This window comes from Callorhinchus milii, unplaced genomic scaffold, assembly GCF_018977255.1.
Source record: "Callorhinchus milii isolate IMCB2004 unplaced genomic scaffold, IMCB_Cmil_1.0 Scaffold22, whole genome shotgun sequence".
In the NCBI taxonomy this organism is placed as follows: Eukaryota; Metazoa; Chordata; class Chondrichthyes; order Chimaeriformes; family Callorhinchidae; genus Callorhinchus; species Callorhinchus milii.
This window is the reverse complement of record NW_024704763.1, coordinates 10349818-10372943: the sequence shown is the minus strand read 5'-3', so window position 1 is coordinate 10372943 and position 23126 is coordinate 10349818. Positions and strand designations below refer to the sequence as shown.

The following is a 23126-nucleotide window of genomic DNA, read 5'->3' as shown; positions in this document are numbered from 1 at the left end:
GAGAGACAACTTTCTTCAGCTCAACGTACGCAAAACTGAGGTCCACGCCTTTATCACCTCAAGGCTGGACTATGGGAACTCTCTCCTCGTCGGCCTTCCCGGTCCTCCCTCCACACTGCAGGTCATTCAGAACTCTGCAGCTCGTGTACTGTCTCGCACCAGGCCTCGCGCCCACATCACTCCCACCCTCACCCTCGCCCTCGCCCTCGCTCACCTCCACTGCTCCCCATCCCCCAGAGGATCGAATTCAAGATCCTCATCCTCACCTACAAGGCCATTAACGGCCTCGCTCCCTCCTACCTCTCTGACCTACTATCCCCCTACCTACCTGCCCGTAACCTCCGTTCCTCTGGCTCCGGTCTGCTCCACATCCCCCGCCCCAATCGCCCTACCATCAGTGGCCGGGCCTTCAGCCTCTCAGCCCCGAGGCTCTGGAACTCTATCCCCAGTGCCTTCGCCGCTTCCTCCCTTTCCTCCTTCAAGGCCGGTCTCAAGACCTTTCTCTTCGACCGTGCCTTCAGCTCCCCTCTCAACTCTCTACCTCCTCCGGACTTGAAAGGCACTCTATACATGAAATCTTGTTGTTGTTGTTGTTCCCACATTCATCACATCCAGGCTTTTCTACACAAATTTTCTACTTGCCGGACTCCCCAACTCTTTCCTCCACAAGTTGTAGATTATTCAGGACTCTGCAGCTCATGTCTTCTCTCGTACCAGGCTCCTTGAACCAATCAGCTCCACACTCACCCGGCTCCACTGGCTCCCCATCCCTCAAAATACAGTTTAAAACCCTCGTCCTCGCCTTCAAGGCCCTCGACTGCATTACTCCTTCCTACCTCTGAGACCTCTTAACACCATAGTATTGCACCACACTGCTCCCTCCATTCAGTGAGTATTGGCCTACTCTATGTCTCCACCCTATCCATTTACTCCTACAAAGCTCGTCTCAAGACCTTCCTCTTTGACTACGCCTTCGACCAGACTCCCATCCCCACCTCCCCTCCAACCCTCTTGATTCTAACCCTTGCCTCAGATATGGACTTTTAACTGTTCCACAATAACGACAACAAATTACATGTGTTCAGGGCCTTTCACATTGGTAGAACAATGAGGGATTTGGATCCTAGCTGGGGGTTGGTTGGGATTAGGAGGGGTGGAGAGCAGGGAGGGTTGGATCCAGAGCCTTGAGAGGTCCTCCTGAAAGACCCCATAAATGTAATTTGATGTTGTATTGTGGGCAGAATTTACTGTTGACTGACACACAGCCACTAATGGACTATCACTATCAGAAAACAGAGACTTGATCCTATCAGGAGCCTTGGAGGTGGATTATAATAGCAGTGTTTCCCTCTCCTCTCTACCTTCTTAACTTCTTGGCTAACATTGGTAAAGTTGTGTAATTGAATACCCTCTCATTTCATTTTGCAGATATTGATGAGTGTATATCAGACCCAGGGTTATGTGTCTTTGGCACATGTAGCAATACTGAAGGAAGCTTCAAGTGCCTTTGTCCATCGGGCTTCGTGCTGAACTACAGTGGAAGAAAATGTGTTGGTGGGTTGATGCTCTGTAGCGTTTAATTCTGGAGACGGGGAATTGGGATTAGGGTAAAAAGCTCCAATGGAGGAGTTAGCAGTGGAGGCATAGACTTGATGGGCTGAATGGCCTCCTCTTGTAATTTTTAGAGGAAACTTCATTGATTATAGAAAGAGAAAAAACTAGTGATCAGTCGAATGTCTGACTTGCTTTGTTTCTTTAAGTTCCACTCTTGCTGTGCTTGGGAAATGGCTTGTGACAGAGGCCAGAAAACCCTGCTGCACACTCAGTGTAACTAGCTGTTACATCTTGAAAAGATTTGCTTTTGAAGTAAAAGTCGTAGTATCACAGGGCACAGGGATTTTAAATGAAAAACTCCCAATTCTAGCTCATGCTCTACTCCTGTTGTTTATATGTTTTGTGAGACAGTGAGAAAGTGATTTCCTTGTAATATTTGTGTGTTTGGTGTGTAGATATCAGAGAGAGCTTTTGCTTCACCAAGTTTGAGAACAGTGTCTGCTCGGTGCCCAAGGCCAGGAACAGCACGAAAGCGGAGTGTTGCTGCAGCAGCATGCCGGGCGAGGGCTGGGGGGATCCCTGTGAGATCTGCCCCAGAGAGGAAGACGGTGAGTCCAGTGATGGCAACACATAGAATCATAGAATCATTGGCCCATCGAGTCTGTGCGGCTCTTTGAAAAGAGCAATGTAATGTCAATCCCATTCCCAGCCCTTTCCCCATAACCTGCAAACCCGTCCTCCTCAAATACCCGTCCACCGCATTTTTAAAAGTAGTTATTGAATCGGCCTCGACCGCCTTTTCAGGCGATTGTGTTCCAGATTCGAACAACTCGCTGCGTGAAAAAATGTCTTCTCCCCTCCCCTCGGCTTCTTTTAGAGACTATTTTGAATCTGTGACCTCGAGTCACCGACACACCCACCAGTGGGAACAGTTTATCCCTTTCTAACCTATCAAATCCCCTCATGATTTTGAAGACCTCTATCAGGTCCTCGTAACCTTCTCTGCTCCAATGAGAATAATCCCGGCCTCTCCAGCCTTTCCTCATCATCACGGTCCCTCATTCCTGGTCCCATCCTCGTAAATCTCCTCTGCACCCTTTCCAATGCCTTAACATCCGTCCTATAGTGCGGTGCCCAGAACTGGGCGCAGTATTCTAACTGAGGCCTAACCAGTGTTTATATGGGTTAATCATCACCTCCTGACTCTTGTACTCAATGCCCCTATTTATAAAGCCCAGTATCCCATATGCCCTTTTTACAGCTGTATCTACCTGTCCTGCCACCTTCAAGGGTTCATTTACCTGCACCCCCAGGTCTCTCTGTTCTTTTACCCCCTTAAGATTGCATTACGAGCCTATATTCCCAACATTTCGTCTTACGGGAATCAAACCCAGCTCTCTAGAGAATTGAGGCAAATGCTCTAACCACTGAGCTACAGGACTGAGAAGAATGGTAGAAAGGATTAAAATAACAACTTTCTGAGACATCTCTTTTGGCTGAGTGGTCGAATTATACAGCACAGAAGGAGGCCATTCGGCCCATCGTGTCTGTGCCGACTCTTTGAAAAGAGCTTCCAAATCAACCCCACTTCCCCGCGCTCTCCCCATAGCTCTGATCAACCCCACTCCCCCGCGCTCCCCATAGCCCTGATCAACCCCACTCCCCCGCTCTCTCCCCATAGCCCTGCAAACTTGTCCTCCCCAAGTTAAGGTGTTATTGCATCGGCTTCTACCATCCTTTCAGGCAATGCATTCCAGATCCCAACAACTCAAATAACTTTAATAGGTGTTTGAAATTATAAAAGATTCAATAAGATTAACATAAATAGGCTGTTCCACTGTTGAGGATTCTGTAACAAGGGGACACTAGTGTAAAACAGCGATTGGAGGATCTGAAAGGTTTAGGAGGAATTAGTTCACACAGAGGCAAGTGAGATTGTGAAACTCGCTGCCTGAAGCAGTGGTTGAAGCAGATAGTGTTGATACATTCAAGACAAAACTAGATCTTCACATAAGGGAAAGGAGAATAGAAGGGTGTGGGAGGGAATAAGCAGTGGGGGGGGATTAATCTCTGTAAATTTAATGGAAGTTACTGCAGTCACCACACTTTACAGTAAATCCTGTACAGCTTTTTAAACATCTGTTAATATCAGACTATATGGAGGTGTCACTGTTAATATCAGACCACCTGTTGGCGCACTATTGAAAGGTTGACATTGAGTATGTGTTAAACCCTGACACCATGTTGCCTGTTTCCCCCCAGAGGTGTTTGTACAGCTGTGCCCCAATGGTTTGGGTTCAGTGGTTGGTATTGACGATTCTCGTGTGGGTGAGTTTCCAATTGTGTCACTTTATTCTGAATTGTTAACTGGTTGAAGAGTTTGTGATTGTGTTAAAACTTAAAACAATTCACATCAGCTTGAAGTTACCTCACTGTTAGGGAAGGGGACACTGATATGAGGGGCTCCATTACAGTGGGGGGGCACTGTTACAGGAGGCACTTATGGGGGGGGGCACTGTTACGGGTGACTATGTTATGGGGGTCACCCTTACCGGGGGCTGTTACGGGAGGGGGCACTTTTACGTGGCGGCTGTTATGGGAGTCGCCCTTACGCCTTGTTATGGGGGGCAATGTTACGGGGGGGCTATTATGGGGGTCACTGTTCCGGTGGGGGGCACTATTAAGGGGGGCACTGTTACGGGGGGGCACTGTTACGTAGGGGCATCTTTACGGGGGGGAACTGTTATGGACAGGCTGTTATGGGGGGTGGGGGAGCCTGTTAATGCGGGGGGCACTGTTATGGGGGGCTGTTCCGGGGGTGGAGGGGCACTGTTCTAGGGGGCGCTATTACGGTTGACAATGTTACAGGGGGCACTGTTACAGGGGAGTACTGTTACGGGGGTGGCACTGTTACGGGGGGGGCACTGTTACGGGGGGGGGCACTGTTACGGGAGGGCACTGTTACGGGGGGCACTGTTACGAGGGGGCACTGTTACGGGGGGGGCACTGTTACGGGGGGGGCACTGTTACGGGGGGCACTGTTACGGGGGCACTGTTACGGGAGGGCACTGTTAAAGGGGGACTGTTACAGGGAGCTGTTATAGGGGTCACCCTTACCGGGGGCTTTTATGGGGCGGGGGCACTGTTATGGGGGTGCTGTTACAGGGGGGGAGGGGAGCCACTGTTAAGGGAGGGCACTGTTCCGGGGGTCTTGTTACTGGTGTCACTCTTTTACTGGGGGGGCTGTTCTGGAGGTCATTGTTACGGAGGTCATGTTAAGGGGGGCACCATTACTGGGGTCACCTTGTTACGGGGGCACTGTTACAGGAGGTGGAGTGGGGGGGCACTATTACGGGGGGGGGGGCACTGTTACGAGGGGCCCTGTTATAGGGGGGCTGTTCCGGTGGGGGGGCTGTTCCGGTGTGAGGGCTGTTCCGGTGTGAGGGCTGTTCCGGTGTGAGGGCTGCTCCGGTGTGAGGGCTGTTCCGGTGGGGGGGCTGTTCCGGTGTGAGGGCTGTTCCGGTGTGAGGGCTGCTCCGGTGTGAGGGCTGTTCCGGTGTGAGGGCTGTCCGGTGTGAGGGCTGTTCCGGTGGGGGGCTGTTCCGGTGTGAGGGCTGTTCCGGTGGGCTGTTCCGGTGTGAGGGCTGTTCCGGTGGGGGGCTGTTCCGGTGTGAGGGCTGTTCCGGTGTGAGGGCTGTTCCGGTGTGAGGGCTGTTCCGGTGGGGGGGCTGTTCCGGTGGGGGGGCTGTTCCGGTGGGAGGGCTCTTCCGGTGGGGGGGCTCTTCCGGTGGGAGGGCTGTTCCGGGGGTGGGGGCTGTTCCGGTGTGGGGGCTGTTCCGGTGTGGGGGCTGTTCCGGGGGTGGGGGGACGTTCCGGGGGTGGGGGGACGTTCCGGGGGTGGGGGCTTTTCCGGGGGTGGGGGCTTTTCCGGGGGTGGGGGGACGTTCCGGGGTGGGGGGACGTTCCGGGGGTGGGGGGACGTTCCGGGGGTGGGGGGACGTTCCGGGGGTGGGGGGACGTTCCGGGGGTGGGGGGACGTTCCGGGGGTGGGGGACGTTCCGGGGGTGGGGGGACGTTCCGGGGGTGGGGGGACGTTCCGGGGGTGGGGGGCGTTCCGGGGGTGGCGGGACGTTCCGGGGGTGGCGGGACGTTCCGGGGGTGGGGGCTGTTCCGGGGGTGGGGGCTGTTCTGGGGGTGGGGGGCTGTTCCGGGGGTGGGGGGACGTTCCGGGGGTCATTGTTACGGGGGTCTTGTTACTGGTGTCACTCTTTTACTGGGGGCTGTTCTGGGGGTCATTGTTACGGAGGTCATGTTAAGGGGGGGCACCATTACTGGGGTCACCTTGTTACGGGGGCACTGTTACAGGAGATGGAGTGGGGGGGGCACTATTACGGGGGGGGGGGGCACTGTTACGAGGGGCCCTGTGAAAAGGAGGGCTGTTCCGGTGTGGGGGCTGTTCCGGGGGTGGGGCTGTTCCGGGGGTGGGGGACGTTCCGGGGGTGGGGGGCTGTTCCGGGGGTGGGGGGACGTTCCGGGGGTGGGGGGACGTTCCGGGGGTGGGGGGACGTTCCGGGGGTGGCGGTACGTTCCGGGGGTGGGGGGCTGTTCCGGGGGTGGGGGGCTGTTCCGGGGTGGCGGGACGTTCCGGGGGTGGCGGCTGTTCCGGGGGTGGGGGGCTGTTCCGGGGGTGGGGGGCTGTTCCGGGGGTGGGGGGCTGTTCCGGGGGTGGGGGGCTGTTCCGGGGGTGGGGGGCTGTTCCGGGGGTGGGGGGACGTTCCGGGGGTGGGGGGACGTTCCGGGGGTGGGGGGACGTTCCGGGGGTGGGGGGACGTTCCGGGGGTGGGGGGACGTTCCGGGGGTGGGGGACGTTCCGGGGGTGGGGGCTGTTCCGGGGGTGGGGGCTGTTCTGGTGTGTGGGCTGTTCCGGTGTGGGGGCTGTTCCAGGTTTCTGTAGATCAGAGAATTTGGGAAAATGTTTGTGAATTAAAATTTGTTGATTTGAACCTGATCTTTTTCCTGAATAAAGACACGGACGAGTGTACCACAGACCCTGGAATCTGTAAGAATGGGAAATGCATCAATACAGACGGCTCTTTCCGCTGTGATTGTCCATTTGGATTTAACCTGAATGTCAGTGGAGTCCAATGTGTTGGTGAGTTCTCAATGAATAGATTAAGTTCTATTGTGAAACGTGTCCTTTCTCAGTGGCAAAATTACTATTTCCTACAAGATTATTTGAATTGTTTTTCTAAACCTCAATTCCACCCAAACTCTCCAATCTTTTATTGTGCATCTGTGAAGACCATTCTTTCGTAACGTTATTTGTGTTTAAAGTTGCCTGTCAAACATGCCTATAAAGTATACGACTTACATCTTAATGTAAACAATCATTGAGGTTATAATCATTATTGCAATGTTACTCAATCCAAATGAAGGGTGTGTTACCAACTTTTTTATTTCTCAATCCAAACTCTCAATAACCCCCTCAATAACCCCCTCAATAACCCACTGCTCTAAACCACACTTTGTCCCTCTGTATTTCCTGCCCTTCTTCTTACTGTCCCTTTTGTTGTCAATTTACTCTTAAAGGAGTATCCAACACTTATAATAATAATCCTTGCATTTGATATAGCATTTTATCACATCTTTGAGACATTTTAAATTGCTTCACAGAATATACTGTAAACTGGAGTGATTAAATTTTGTGGGCCAAATGCAGCAGCCAATTGCACACAGCAATGTCCCACAGACAGTTGTGGATTGAGTGAGCAATTTATTATTATTATTTTTGAAGGGATTATTATTCAGATGAAGGTTCAGACCATTTGATCTTTTCCTTCAGGAATACCCACAGATAGCACGGTACAGACACCCAGGACATGTGGCCTCTTGTGTATCTGAAAGTACAGAGAAACCTCATTATTACCTTGTTAGCTCGGCTATGTTGGCAGCAAAGTGCAAAGAATGGCCGACTTGTAGGTTGTTAGGTCATCGTAACCTCACTTCTGCTGCTTTGTGCAGGAAGATACTTTCATGAGGTGATGTACACAGATAATTTACAATCATTTTTTAAAAAAAACGTACATTTGGTATTAGCTCCTTTCATGTCGGGAGGACGTTGCAAAGTGCTTCATACATATCTTGTAAAGTGAAGGGACTGTATTTTGTAAGTGAATCTTGCTTTAGTGCAGAAAAACAGCACCAGCCAGACAGAGCCAGTCAGTCACGAGGCTCTGCTTGCAGATGGACTGCTTTACTCTCTTTATTGATGGACTGCTTTACTCTCTCTGCACATTTATTGTCCTAACCCCAGTTTGCCTCTCTGACATTTCTCCTCTCAGCACTGAGACAAGTCAAAATGACGTCCTCACTCTCTGTGACGGGGGCTCCCTCTGTCTCCTTGTCTTCCTGGACCTCTGCACTGCATTCAACACAGTTGAACGTGCTGTTCTTCGTGACCCATCTTCTCCCTCAGCGGGAACCCATTCTCCTGGATCGAGTCCTCCTTGACACACCGCCATCTCCATCCCCACTGCAGAGTACCCCAAGCCTCGATTCTCGGCCCCTCATTCCCCTTATTTACACGCTCCCTCTTGGTGATCTCGTCCGCAGACATGGGGACAACTTGCACATACGACACCCAAAAATACTTTTCCTCTTCTAGCCACAACCCAAGTCCACAGACGTCTGTCTTGCTTATCAGACATCAAGGCTTGGATGAATGCCAACTTTCTGCAGCTAACTATTAACTATTAACAAGACAGAAGCCATCTTCCTTGGCGTCCTTCAGCATCATCTCACCTGCTGGTCAGACCTCTTAACCTCCCCAGCCTTTCCCTCAGACTCACTGAACCTGTATGTAACCAGGTTACATGAACCTGCAAGTGACCTAGGCTGTCCTTCCTCCCCCACATCCGGTCCCTGACCAGGACAGCTGTCCCCCACATCAACTACATTGCCCACCTCTGACCATGTCTCAAACCCAAAGCAGCCAAAACTCTTATCCGAGCATTTGTCACCTCCCACCTCGGTTTCTCCAATGCCCTCCGCACCGGTTTCCCCAGCTCCACCATTTACTGGCTCTCTATTGCAGAACTCATCATTTTCAAGATTCTCACGCTTGCGTACGAATCACTTTGTGCCGTGGCACCTCCCGATTTCTCTGACCTACTCACACCACACTCCTCTTCCCAATCAGTTGTCTCCAGCTCTCCATTTGTCCCCTTGGCCATGCATTTAGCCAGTTCCCCCTGAGAATCTGGAACTCTCTGCCTCAATCCCTCCCACTTCCTCACTCCTTGTCCATCTTCAGATCAGACCTGAAGCCCTTCCTCTACAACCGTGCCTATGTCACCTATCTTATCTCCCTGGTTCAGGGTCAGGCTCTGCCATTGCGAAGCGAAATCCATGAATACAATCCATGCATTTGATTCAGTGCCTTATCACGTCTTCAAGACATCTCAAAGAGCTTCACAGAGTATACAACAGCAACAGAAATACATTTGTATAGAGCCTTTCATGTCGGGAAGACGTCCTAAGTTGCTGGACAGTCGGTGTTTTGGACCTGAGCTGGGGTTTGAGATCAGGGAGGGTTTAGGGGAGGGGTGGAAAGAGGGTGATCAAAGGCACGGCTGAAGAGGAGGGTCTTGAGACGGATCTTGAAGGTGGTGAGGGAGGGGGCGAGGCGGAGGGACTGGGATGAAGTTCCAGAGGGTGGGGGCAGAGTGGCTGAAGACCCACCCGCCAATGGTGGGGCGGGGGGAGGCGGGGGATGTGAAGCAGGCCGGAGCCCGCTGAGCGGAGGGGGTGAGCAGGATGGTACAGGATTAGGAGGTCGCAGAGATCGGGTGGAGCAAGACCATGGAGGGCTTTGAAGGTGAGAACCAGGATCTTGAACTGTATCCTCTGTGTGATGGGAAGCCAGTGGGGTCGGGCGAGGATGGGGGTGATAGGGTCACGGAGCCTGGTGGGGGTGAGGATGGGTTTGATAGGATCATGGAGCCTTGTGCAGGAGAGGACACGGGCTGCAGAGTTCTGGATGATCTGCAGCCTGCGGAGGGAGGAGTTGGGAGGCCGACAAGGAATGAGTTTCCATAGTCAAGCCTTGATGTAATGAAGGTGTGTGTGAGGGTTTTGGCGGTTTGCGGTGTGAGACGGTGCCGGAGCCGGGTGGTGATGTTGCGGAGGTGGAGAGGGCAGAGCGGTCATGGCACAGATGTGGGTAGAAAGGACAGTTGAGGGTCAAACAAGACCCCAAGTTTCCGGACTGGCTCAGTGAGGGGAGTGAGCCCCATGGATGGTGATGCTGTCAGTGCCTGAGGTGAGGAGGCATTGACCGGAGCCAATCAGGAGCCTCGGTCTTGTTGACGTTCAAGTGAAGAAAGTTTGCTCTCATCCAGGACTTGATGTCTGACAGACATTGTGTCAGGACAGCAGTGGGTCCTGGAGTCCAGGGTGGGGGCAGAGAGGGAGAGTTGGGTGTCATCCGCATACATGTGAGAGGTGACCCCATATCTGTGGATGATGTCACCAAGAGGGAGCGTATAGATATTGAAGAGGAGGGATCAAGGACAGAGCCCTGAGGAATGCTGCACGAGACAGAGCGGGGGCTGGAGGACAAGTTGTTTGTGAAGATGAAGTGGAGATGGTGTGAGAGGTAGAATCTGAACCATTCAAGGACAGAGCCATGAAGGTTGACGTGAGAGAAGAGGCAGTGGAGGAGGATAGAGTCGTCAACGGTATCGATTGCAGCAGATATAATAATAATAATAATCCTTGCATTTGATATAGCGCATTTCACGTCGGAAGGACGTCCCAAAGCGTTTCACAGAACACACTGTAAAGTGAATTGACTGTATATTTGTGGGCAAATGCGGCAGCCAATTGCGCACAGCAATGTCCCACAAACAGTCGTAGATTGAAAATGACCAATTTATTATTGTTTTTTGTTGTTTGGAGGGATTATTATTAGGCTCTGTGTGGAGTAAGGAAACTTGCCCAAGGTTTCGCCCTGACGGGAATTGAACTCAGGTCTCTCACTTGCAAAGGGCTGAGCCACAGGACTCCACTGAGCCACAGGACTCCAAATACTGAATATTGGAGTAACAGAATAGAAAAGAAAATAAAGAAAAACAATGAGTTTTCTTCCCAATGTTGGTATTCAACATTTTGGTTAATTTAACTTTTTCTTAAAACATAATTTTATTTTCAGGGCCATACAAGTTCCAAGAACACAACTTAGTAAGGAGAACCTAACAGAAAGGAAGTCTGGGCAGCTAGTAAACTGGTGGGCTTCCATACTAATTCAACACTGTTGATTCATCTATAACCTCACCAACAACATCCTTAGAATGGACAAAACTCCACTAAAAATGGGGTTTGTTTTGAACTTTTCATTGTGTTTCAGGCAAACTGAACCAGTCATCCAAATAGTTCCACACACAGAGTAAATCCTAGATACAAGCAATATAAAGAGAGTCGTATACCTAGTGTATTATCCCTCTCACTCAGATGATTGTGAAAGTGGACTGTACTTGCTCTGTAGCAGCGACAGTGTCAGGAAACCTTCTGTGTTCATGAGCTCTTGCGAAAGGAAACAGATCCCGTAAAAGAAGTGCTAGACTCGATTGAATTTGGCTTTACATAAACATGTTCATTAAAAACAAGATTGAACCCATTACTTTAGTTGCTGCAAAGTGATGAACTTTTTTGGGAGTCGGATGTTTTCTGGCATTGGTTTGACCAACTAATACTCTATATGACACTAACCATACATTTATCAATGGTAGAAGTCTCACATCCACATTTTATAAACTATTGTTATCCAAAGTAACAGAATTTTTCCAAATATTACAAGCAAATTCAAGCCAAATTACTTTTATTCAAAAGTACCTGATCTGTGTCGCAATCAGAATGAACACCTCCATATCTAAAGCAATTTCTGTACACAAAATACAGGGATTCCTGTACCTAAAAGTGATAAAGATTTTTTGTATAACTTTCTGTATAAATTAAGCAACATAAATGATCTTACCTGCCACACTGAAACCATTTTTGAAGCCTGGTTGCTGCAGTGCAAAGAGCCACCCAAAAAGACCTCCAATTGCTGACAATGGTTGCAGTGCCCAACCAACTGACTCAGGGATATGACTGATTGCCGTGTAGGCTCGCCCATCACTTACAACCACGTAGGCGTGCAGGTCGGCATTACGAATCTCCACAGGTGTGCGGCTGGCTCCAACCACTAATTTCCCATTTACTTTTCCATTCACACGCTGCGTGGCACCTTCTACCAGACACCTATCTACCAGATAGGAAAGTTTCCGAACATTTTGGCCTACCCAGGAATCAAACCTAGGTCCTCTAGCTTGCAAGGTGAGAGCTCTAATCACTAGATCTATACACCAAGGCCTATATACAGGACCAATACATTCAAGTTGTTCTTGTCATCTTCTAATATTTTTTCGTCCCTCGGCCCTCCTTGTGGCTGCTGTTCAGTGTTGTGGGAGTGGCTGGAGAGATGTGATCTGTCAGTCTTTGCTAAGCTTCATTTTACTGCATTGTATTTGACATTGACATAATTTGGAGCAAGGTTTCTTAGAGGAATTATTGAAATAAAAACAAATTGTAATTTTTGCAGCCCCGTGAGATCCTGTGACTGAAATGTTTAAAGAACTGGTTGGGGTGTTCTGCTTCCTCGTGGGCACAGGATATTGGTATGAATGGCAATAAATCAACACAGCAAGGTCCATTGTCACCATTTACATAAATTGTAGACAGATTAAAGCTACCATTGACTAACTACCTTTTATTTCTGTATAACAGATACGAATGAATGTGCTGTTGGCAATCTGTGTGGTAACGGAACATGCACCAACGTGATTGGAGGGTTTGAATGTGCATGTGACGAAGGCTTTGAACCAGGACCAATGATGATTTGTGAAGGTAAAGGTTTTTTTCCATACAATTCCAGAGAAAGCTTTAGAAAGAGACACCATAATCTCCTTACAACATTCCTTGGCCCCATACATTGCAGCAGCATTAGGTAGAGGCTGATCTGTGGCTGGTTAACATCAGTGATTGAGGTCAGTGGAGAATGGAAATATATTGGGAAGCAGCCCAGGATCCCCAGAGACAAGGACGAGATATCAGATGTCCACCTTCGCTGAGGATCTTTGCCAGAGAGAAGTTGGCACCAAGCTTATGGAGCGATAATGGTGTCCTGTGTTCATACCGATTGTTGGAAACAAATGTTAATCTTTTTACTTCCTTTCACAAATAGACCTCAATGAATGTGTTCAAAACCCACTTCTCTGTGCATTCCGATGTGTTAACACGTATGGTGGATATGAGTGCCGATGTCCTGGTGGATACGTGCTCAGAGAGGATGGGAGGATGTGTCGAGGTGAGGAACGTTAATTTTTGATTCAAATGTTCTTATTTCTGGTGTTTTATTATCTTTTGAGTTCCTCTGATATCAGAGCGTGATGCCCCTCATCCCCTTTCACCCCTTCCTTTCCATTTCCCTCCCTCCCTCCCTCAATGAGCAATGCAGCCAATGAACTCTCCCGTTTGTCTGTCACAACTCAGATGCAGGACTTCCTATGTTCATACCAAATAAAACTCTCTCCACTCATGTGGCACAACAACACCAACAAATCCCCCTCCCCTCCATTTCATCTGGTCTACCCGCTTCCTCCATAACTCGTAAATGTTATCTTTCTGGAAGGCAAACACCATAATATTGCTTTTGCAGCCCAAGGGCATTTCTCAAACCAAAAGGTTGCCGAGGGCAGTTACACCAGACACAGCTCCCACCCCGACTATTCAAATGCCCTCCCTGCCAGTCTCCCCAACTCCACCATACACAAAAGTCAGCTAATCCAAAGCTCCGCCACACATATTCACCCATACTAAACACCACAACCCCATCACACCAGTCCAAGCCAGACTCCACTGTCCCTATCGCCAAACGGATCGTTCCTCACACTCGTTTTCAAATCCCTTCGTGCCCTGGCACCTCTTCACCCTGCTTACTCCCCAACCCACTACCTGCTACCTCGGCTCGACTGGCTCCAGCCTCCTGCATATCCCTCAGGCCTTCCATTCCACCATTGATGGCCGCGCTTTCTTGTCAATACACCCTGAAACTCTGGAACATTCTCTGTCTCTTCGCCTTGCCTTCCTTCCCCATCTTCAGAACACGCCTGAAGACATTTCTTTTCGACCGTAGCTGTAGTCACCTCCCCCTGGGTCTGTGTCATGCTCGGCGACTGTCAAGTGCTCTGGAACACTACACGGTGTGAGGAGCGTTGTGTAAATGCAAGTTGTTGTTGGACTGCTCTGAATTGTAGAGCACTTCACAATAACAGGCTCAGACACCAAGCGAGCCAGAGGGAGAGGTGACTATAGGCCTAATCAATAAGGGGGAAAAGAGAGAGAGAGAGAGGGAAGCGAGAGGGGGGAGAGAGAGGTGGGAAGAAAGAGAAGGGGGAGAGAGAGGTGGGAGGAGAGAGAGGGGGGAAGAGAGAGGGAAGATACAAAGACATACAGATAGACACACCATTAACCCACAGCCTCACACACATACACAAACAATCACAATCAATTCACCAGCATTTGGAAGCTATAATAATAATCCTTGCATTTGATATAGAGCTTTTCACGTCTTCTCGACGTATCAAAACACTTCATAGAATAGAATGTAAAGTGAAGTGACTGTATATTTGTGGGCGAACGCGGCAGCCAATTGCGCACAGCAATGTCCCACAAACAGTTGTGGATTGAAAATGACCAATTTATTATTGTTTTTTGTTTTTGGAGGGACTATTATTACCTTGTAGCTAAGATAAAGGTTTAACTTTTAAGATGAGTTTTCATGCTTGTAGATCCACATTGCCACTTGTCAAGAATTTCCATTTCAACATTTGAGTGTGGTCTTGTAACGTGCAGGAGATGGCCAGTGATCTGACAAATTGGCACACACTGGCAGCCTGGCTTATCGCTGGGACCCGCTGCCTCACTGTGAATCTAAGCTGTGTTTTGTGAGGATGTCAAGCCTGTGTTGCACATGTTACAGATCAGGATGAGTGTGAGGAACAGCTGGATGATTGCTCCTCGAGAGGGATGGTTTGCAAGAACCTGATTGGGACTTTCATGTGCATCTGTCCGACTGGCCTGACACGGAGACCAGATGGAGAAGGCTGCAGAGGTAACACGGCTCTTCATAACATAACATGTAACATGTTTAATGCCCAGTGTGCTTATGGAGTCTTATTCCTTCTTGTAGATGAGAATGAGTGCCGCACCAAGCCCGGGATCTGTGTGGACGGTCGCTGTGTTAACACCGTGGGAAGTTACAAATGTGAATGCAATGAAGGATTTACAGCCACTTCTGTACAGACTGAATGTGTTGGTGAGTCTCACATTTTTACTATTTTCTGAAGTAATCCGACTCTTACAATAGAGAATACAGATAGGGAATACAGGACTGCACATCATTCCTATCCTCACCTGTACCAAACTCTGCACCTCCATCACCCCCGTCCCCACCTCCATCACCCCCGTCCTCACCTCCATCACCCCCGTCCTCACCTCCATCACCCCCATCCTCACCCCCATCCTCACCTCCATCACCTCCGTCCTCACCTCCATCACCCCCGTCCCCACCTCCATCACCCCCGTCCTCACCTCCATCACCCCCGTCCTCACCTCCATCACCTCCGTCCTCACCTCCATCACCCCAGTCCTCACCTCCATCACCCCCGTCCTCACCTCCATCACCCCCGTCCTCACCTCCATCACCCCCGTCCTCACCTCCATCACCCCCGTCCTCACCTCCATCACCCCCGTCCTCACCTCCATCACCCCCGTCCTCACCTCCATCACCCCCGTCCTCACCTCCATCCCCCGTCCTCACCTCCATCACCCCGTCCACACCTCCATCACCCCGTCCACACCTCCATCACCCCCGTCCACACCTCCATCACCCCCGTCCTCACTCCATCACCCCCGTCCTCACCTCCATCACCCCCGTCCTCACCTCCATCACCCCCGTCCTCACCTCCATCACCCCCGTCCTCACCTCCATCACCCCCGTCCTCACCTCCATCACCCCGTCCTCACCTCCATCACCCCCGTCCTCACCTCCATCACCCCCGTCCTCACCTCCATCACCCCCGTCCTCACCTCCATCACCCCCGTCCTCACCTCCATCACCCCCGTCCTCACCTCCATCACCCCCGTCCACACCTCCATCCTCACCTCCATCACCCCCCCGTCCTCACCTCCATCACCCCCCCGTCCTCACCTCCATCACCCCCCCGTCCTCACCTCCATCACCCCCCCGTCCTCACCTCCATCACCCCCCCGTCCTCACCTCCATCACCCCCCCGTCCTCACCTCCATCACCCCCCCCGTCCTCACCTCCATCACCCCCCCCGTCCTCACCTCCATCACCCCCGTCCTCACCTCCATCACCCCCGTCCTCACCTCCATCACCCCCGTCCTCACCTCCATCACCCCCGTCCTCACCTCCATCACCCCCGTCCTCACCTCCATCACCCCCGTCCTCACCTCCATCACCCCCCCTCACCTCCATCACCCCCGTCCTCACCTCCATCACCCCCGTCCTCACCCCCATCACTCCAGTCCTTGCCAATACGCCCGAATCCCTGGAGTTCTTCCTCAATCTCTCCACCTCACCCCCTCTTTGCCCGACTTCAGATCGCACCTGAAGAATTACCTCTTCGATCATGACCAGTCATCTCCCTCTCTCCTGTGCTCAGCTTCAAACTATACATTATTCAGCACTCTGGGATGTTACCCCACGTGAAGAGCATTGTATTGAGAGTAGGGAATGGAGGCAGGAAGATCTACAGTGTGTTTCTTGCGCTCACTGAGGTAAAGGATTTTAATGTTGGAAATGGAACACATTCCATACTCAGATAAAGCTGCCTTTTCTCTGCCTCAAACCCAACTCAAATTAGGAGATGTAAGAACCTATGTGGTCAGTTAGTAAAATAGTTATAGAAATAAGTTACAAAATGCTATTAATAAAGTAGACTGAACTATTCAATTGTAATAAAAACAGAAGTTGCTGGCAACTCTCAGCAGGTCAGCCAGTATCTATGGAGAGAGGAAAGTGAGTTAACTTTTCAAGTCGATGACCTTTGGTCACTTTCCTCTATCCATAGATGCTGCCTTCAGATTTTTTTATTTTAGATTTCCAGCAACTGCAGTGTTTTGCCTTTTGTTTAATTGTTCTACAGCGTTGATTCCCTTCTCTATTGCAGACAATCGCCAAGGCTTGTGTTTCACAGAGGTGCTCCAGGCCATGTGTCAAATGGCAGCCAGCAGCCGAAATCTTGTGACCAAGTCTGAGTGCTGCTGTGACGGTGGGCGAGGGTGGGGCCCGCAGTGTGAGATCTGCCCACTCCCAGGAACAGGTCGTTTTAAGAAACTCTGTCCACTTGGCCCTGGTTACACCACAGATGGAAGAGGTGAGTAACACTGGGTCTGAGGCAACACCTGTCTATTGATTCTCTTATTGCTGAGCAACTCCACACGCCCAGCACCCCAGTGCTCACAGGCTCTGCTGGTTCCTCTGTCTCCCCTTCCTGGCTCAGGGATCGATCCACTCCTTTGTTAGAGGGAACAGCAGAAAAGTCAGCTCACCTTGAGCAGAGGTGATATTGAGATTTATTGGCTCAGTCAGTGGCTGTGACTTTGAACTCCTAGTCTAGATAGACAGTCCATTGCAGTGCTGGGGAGAGCACTGCATTATCAAAGATGCCATCCTTCGGATGAGACATTAAACCAAGGTCCAGTCTGTTTGTTCAGGCGGCCCCAAAAGATCCTTTTGCTAAAGCAAAGGGAGTCTCTCTCTCCCAGTGTGCTGACTAATAATCCTCCAAATAAAATTGGTCATTCACTTTGTTGCTGTGTGTTGTGTGAAAAAACACTGCCATGATGTCCCACAAAATACACAGTCAGTGCACTTTACAATAAATCCTGTGAAGCACTTTGAGACCTATTGATATGAATAATATCTGATGCATGGAATATCCATACCAATAAAGACAAAATGTCTGTCTGCATGTCTGCCAATAACGCAATAACCGATTGATGTAGATACATGATATATACTCATCGTAAAGGTCTTGAATGGGGGGGGGGGGGGGGAGTCATGTACATGTTTGTTTGGAGGATCTCCTGTTGTTGGTGAGCTATGACCTAAACAAGTTCATCACACATGTTTGGCAGTTTCGCTTAAGGTATACACCTAGTGTTTATGGCATGTTAAATGGTTTGCAAGTGGTACCATTGAAATCTACGTTCCATATGGTTCTTTGGTTCCTTTGGTTGCAAGCTTAGCTGCAACGGATATGACTAATTATTATATAAAGTGGAATCAGCTTTAGTGAACGTCAGGTAAATCAAACATAGTGCCCGGCCCCGATTCATTATACTCTTACTTGTTTTAAATATGGCGGTTATTCCGGGCAAAATGCAGCGCTGATCGCCACTGAATGTACTCACTCGGGCTTCAGTGTGTCCAGCCTTCATTCAGCCATGTTAGTTAACATCGCTTCAAGTGAAACAACAATATTACATATTATTAACCGAGGCCAATGTCACTCTCTTCTGGGTGGGAATGGTATCTTAGTTGCTCTCGAACGCCTCTTAATCCGGACAAAACAGCCTCCCCGATGTGTCCGGGTTAACAGGCTGTATATTTATTGTGAATCATCTTGAGTTTTATTTTGAAGTGAGGGTTTGTTTTTGTTTCAGATATTGATGAATGCAAAGTACTTGGGAAGCTTTGTCAGAACGGACAGTGTATTAACACTGTGGGCTCGTATCGATGTCTATGTAAGCCAGGATACACTTCTGACTTAACCAGCACTTCCTGTGTGGGTATGTATGTCATAACCTTGTAAATACAGCAAATAAAGGCCCAATTTTACTACAAAAGTACAAAAGTCGGTGTGCAGCTGGACACTGGACACTGTAGCCAGCGTCACTGATTTTAACAAAAATTTCACCCTTTTCAAAAGAGGCGACCCATCACAGCTTCATTTATCTCCATTTACAGGAATGATCTAAGCTGGTTTACCCCTCAGGCCCCTAGATACCAGTAAACGTTTCCGCAACAAGTCTATTTAGTAATCATTTTCTTTTAAGCTAAGGTTTTCATGGGCAGGCGATCGCTTCTGGTGTCCCTGTCAAGTCGCTCATTTGTGCACAGAAAACTCAGGTTAGGGTTAGGGTCAGCTTTTGCTGCAGTGACATATAATACAATACAAAATTACATTTGTCTAGTGACATCTCATGTTAAAGAGGCATCTCTTCACACAACTCTCAAATGCCCGTTCCGAATCTACTGTCTGTTCCGGTTTCCCTGACTATTGCAGTTCCCTACAATAGCTCTTTTATGCGATTGAGAATGCAGCGATGGAGTGCCAGTGTGTGTTGGGGACTGTGTGTGTGTGTTTGGGACAGTGTGGGTGTGTATGTGTTGCTGGATATCAAGAAAGGTCACCCAGCATTCCGTTTAGGCAAAATCTGTTAAGCCAAACTTTACTAGTTCCATAAAGTTACACCATGGAGGGATTACAACAAAGCAATACTACCGCGGTTCAGCAGCCGAGGTTCCAATCTGTCTTGTCTGGGTATTCAAGCTTTTTGATCTTCCATCAAGTCTTCCCTCGTGCTCCTCCGATCTTTTCCTTCTGTTTTTCCTTCTTTGTTCTCCCTGTCTTTATACTCTCATCCCACTCCCTCTATACCTTCCTCCAATCTCTTGTCAGTCGTTTACAACCCGTTATTAACATATCCAATCATGTTCCCTTCAACCCTCTTTCTTTGTACCATATGTTCCATGAACTCTCACCCTTTTTGACCCATTGTTAGTATGTTAATTCTGCACCATTATGCTAACAGTGTGTTGGATACAATGTGTGTGTATTTTGAGCACAGTTGTGTGTTTGCATGTCTTGGGGACAGGGTGAGTGTGTATATGTGTGTTGGGGACCACGTGTGTGTGTGTGTGATGCACAGTGTGTGTGTCCATGTGTGTTGGGGACAATGTGTGTGTGTGTTGGGGACAATGTGTGTTGGGGACAGTATGTGTGTATTGGGGTCAGTGTGTGTGTTGGGGACAGTATGTGTGTTGGGGACTGTGTCTGGGTGCATGTGTGTTGTGGACAGCGTGTGTGTGTGTGTGGTGGGGACAGTGTGTGTATGTTAGGGATTGTGTCTGTGTGCGTGTATGTTGAGGACAGTGTGTCTGTGTTGGGGACAATGTGTGTGCGTTTGTATTGAGGAAAGTGTGTGTGTGTTGGGGACAGTATGTGTGTGTATTGGGGGCAGTGTGTGTGTATTGGGTCAGTGTGTGTGTGTTATGTTGGGGACATGTGTCTGTGTGTTGGGGACAGTACGTGTGTGTTGGGGACAGTGTGTGTGTTGGGACAGCGTGTGTGTATGGTGGAGAAAGTGTGTGTGTGTTGAGGACTCTATTTGTGTTGTGTTGGGGACATGGTGTGTGTATTGAAGACTGCGTGTGTGTGTGTGTGTGTGTTGGGTCAGTGTGTCTGTATGTGTTGGGGACAGTGTGTTGTGTGTTGGGGACACTGTGTTGTGTGTTGGGGACAGTGTGTGTGTTGTGTTCACTGTGTTGTGTGTTGGGGACTGTGTGTGTGTGTGCGTTGGGGACTGTGTGTGTATGTGTTGGGGATAGTGTGTGTGTGTTGGGGACTGTGTCTGTGTGGGTGTGTGTTGGGGACAGCGTGGCTGTGTTGGGAACAATGTGTGCATTTGTATTGGGGTCAGTGTGTGTGTGTTGGGGAGAGTATGTGTGTGGTGGGGAAAGTGTGTGTGTGTTGGGGATTCTATGTGTGTTGTGTTGGGGACATGGTGTGTGTATTGGAGACTGTGTGTGTGTGTTGGGACAGTGTTTCTGGATGTGTTGGGGACAGTGTGTTGTGAAAGTGTGTGTTGGGCATAGCGCATGTGCGTGTTTTCGGGACAGTGTGTGTGTTGGGGACACTGTGTGTGTGTTGGGGACAGTGTGTGTTGAGGACAGTGTGCGTTGGGGACCGCGCGTGTGTGTTCGGGACAGTGTGTGTGTTGGGGACACTGTGTGTGTGGGGGACTGCGTGTGTGTTGGGGACTCTGTGTGTATTGGAGACTGTGTGTGTGTGTGTTGGGGACAGTGTGCGTTGGGGACAGCGCGTGTGTGTGTGTCTGGGACAGTGTGTGTGTTGGGGATACTGTGTGTGTGTTGGGGACACTGTGTGTGTGTGTTGGGGACCGTGTGTGTTGAGGACAGTGTGCGTTGAGGACAGTGTGCGTTGGGGACCGCGCATGTGTGTGTTGGGGACACTGTGTGTGTGGGAGACTGTGTGTGTGTTGGGGACTCTGTGTGTGTGTGTGTGTGTGTGTGTTGAGGACAGTGTGCGTTGGGGACAGCGCGTGTGTGTGTGTCTGGGACAGTGTTTGTGTTGGGGACACTGTGTGTGTGTTGGGGACACTGTGTGTATGTGTTGGGGACTGTGTGTGTGTTTGGGATGGTGTGTGTGTTGGGGACACTGTGTGTGTGTGTGTGTTGGGAACTGTGTGTGTGTTGGGGACTGTGTGTGTATGTTGGGGACAGTATGTGTGTGTTTGTGTTGCGTTCAGTGAGTGCGTGTGTTGGGGATTGTGTGTGTGTGTGTTAGGGACTGTGTGTGTGTTGGGGACTCTGTGTGTGTATTGGAAGACTGTGTGTGTGTGTTGGGGACAGTGTGCGTTGGGGACAGCGCGTGTGTGTGTGTCTGGGACAGTGTGTGTGTTGGGGATACTGTGTGTGTGTTGGGGACACTGTGTGTGTGTGTTGGGGACCGTGTGTGTTGAGGACAGTGTGCGTTGAGGACAGTGTGCGTTGGGGACTGCGCATGTGTGTGTTGGGGACACTGTGTGTGTGGGGGACTGTGTGTGTGTTGGGGACTCTGTGTGTGTGTGTGTGTATGTGTGTGTGTTGAGGACAGTGTGCGTTGGGGACAGCGCGTGTGTGTGTGTCTGGGACAGTGTTTGTGTTGGGGACACTGTGTGTGTGTTGGGGACACTGTGTGTATGTGTTGGGGACTGTGTGTGTGTTTGGGATGGTGTGTGTGTTGGGGACACTGTGTGTGTGTGTGTGTTGGGAACTGTGTGTGTGTTGGGGACTGTGTGTGTATGTTGGGGACAGTATGTGTGTGTTTGTGTTGCGTTCAGTGAGTGCGTGTGTTGGGGATTGTGTGTGTGTGTGTTAGGGACTGTGTGTGTGTTGGGGACTCTGTGTGTGTATTGGAAGACTGTGTGTGTGTGTTGGGGACAGTGTGCGTTGGGGAAAGTGTGTGTTGGGGACAGCGCGTGTGCATGTGTGTGTTTTCGGGACAGTGTGTGTGTTGGGGACAATGTGTGTGTGTGTTGGGGACAGTGCGTTGGGGACTGTGCCTGTGTTGGACACACTGTTTGTGTGTGTTGGGGACTATGTGTGTGTGTGTGTGACAGGCTGGGGACTGTGTGTGTGTGTGTGTGTGTGTTGGGGATTGTGCGTGTGTGTGTGTGTGTGTGTGTTGGGGACAATGTGTGTGCGTTTGTATTGCAGAAAGTGTGTGTGTGTTGGGGACAGTATGTGTGTGTATTGGGAGCAGTGTGTGTGTGTTGGGGACAGTGCGTATGTGTTGGAGACTCTGTGTGTGTTGGGGACATTGTGTGTGTGTGTTGGGACAGTGTGTGTTGGGGACAGTGTGCGTTGGGGACAGCGCGTGTGTGTGTGTTGGGGTCACTGTGTGTGTGTGTTGGGGTCACTGTGTGTGTGTTTGTATTGCGGAAAGTGTGTGTGTGTGTGTGTGTGTTGGGGACAGTATGTATGTTGGGGACAGTGCTTGTGTGTGGTGGGGAAAGTGTGTGTGTGTGTTAGGGACTCTGTGTGTTGTGTTGGGGGCATGGTGTGTGTATTGGAGACTGTGTGTGTGTGTTGGGACAACGTGTCTGTATTTGTTGGGGACAGTGTGTGTTGGGGAAAGTGTGTATTGGGCATAGCGCATGTGCGTGTGTGTGTATTGGGCATAGTGTGTATGTGTGTGTGTGTGTTGGGGACAGTATGTGTGTGTTTGTGTTGCGTTCAGTGAGTGCGTGTGTTGGGGATTGTGTGTGTGTGTTGGGGACAATGTGTGTGTGTTTGTATTGGGGAAAGTGTGTGTGTGTGTGTTGGGAACTGTGTGTGTGTGTTGGGAACTGTGTGTGTGTGTTGGGGACTGTGTGTGTATGTTGGGGACAGAATGTGTGTGTTTGTGTTGCGTTCAGTGAGTGCGTGTGTTGGGGATTGTGTGTGTGTGTGTGTGTTAGGGACTGTGTGTGTGTGTTGGGGACAGTATGTGTGTGTATTGGGAGCAGTGTGTGTGTGTTGGGGACAGTGCGTATGTGTTGGAGACTCTGTGTGTGTTGGGGACATTGTGTGTGTGTGTTGGGGACAGTGTGTGTTGGGGACAGTGTGCGTTGGGGACAGCGCGTGTGTGTGTGTTGGGGTCACTGTGTGTGTGTGTTGG

General features: G+C 50.1%; 1 protein-coding gene across 1 annotated transcript in view; it reads left to right on the top strand.

Moving 5' to 3' along the window:
* The window catches only part of LOC103190448 (fibrillin-2-like), a 225936-nt gene extending 207409 nt beyond the window's left edge, over positions 1-18527 (top strand). Inside the window, exons 47-56 of the mRNA XM_042342958.1 lie at positions 1429-1554; positions 2010-2162; positions 3817-3882; positions 6581-6706; positions 12379-12498; positions 12836-12958; positions 14633-14764; positions 14843-14968; positions 16848-17054; positions 18346-18527. Of these exons, the coding sequence (XP_042198892.1) occupies positions 1429-1554; positions 2010-2162; positions 3817-3882; positions 6581-6706; positions 12379-12498; positions 12836-12958; positions 14633-14764; positions 14843-14968; positions 16848-17054; positions 18346-18494 (1328 nt within the window). The 3' untranslated portion in view covers positions 18495-18527. The remainder of the gene's footprint in view (positions 1-1428; positions 1555-2009; positions 2163-3816; positions 3883-6580; positions 6707-12378; positions 12499-12835; positions 12959-14632; positions 14765-14842; positions 14969-16847; positions 17055-18345) is intronic.
* Positions 18528-23126: the final 4599 nt, after the last annotated feature.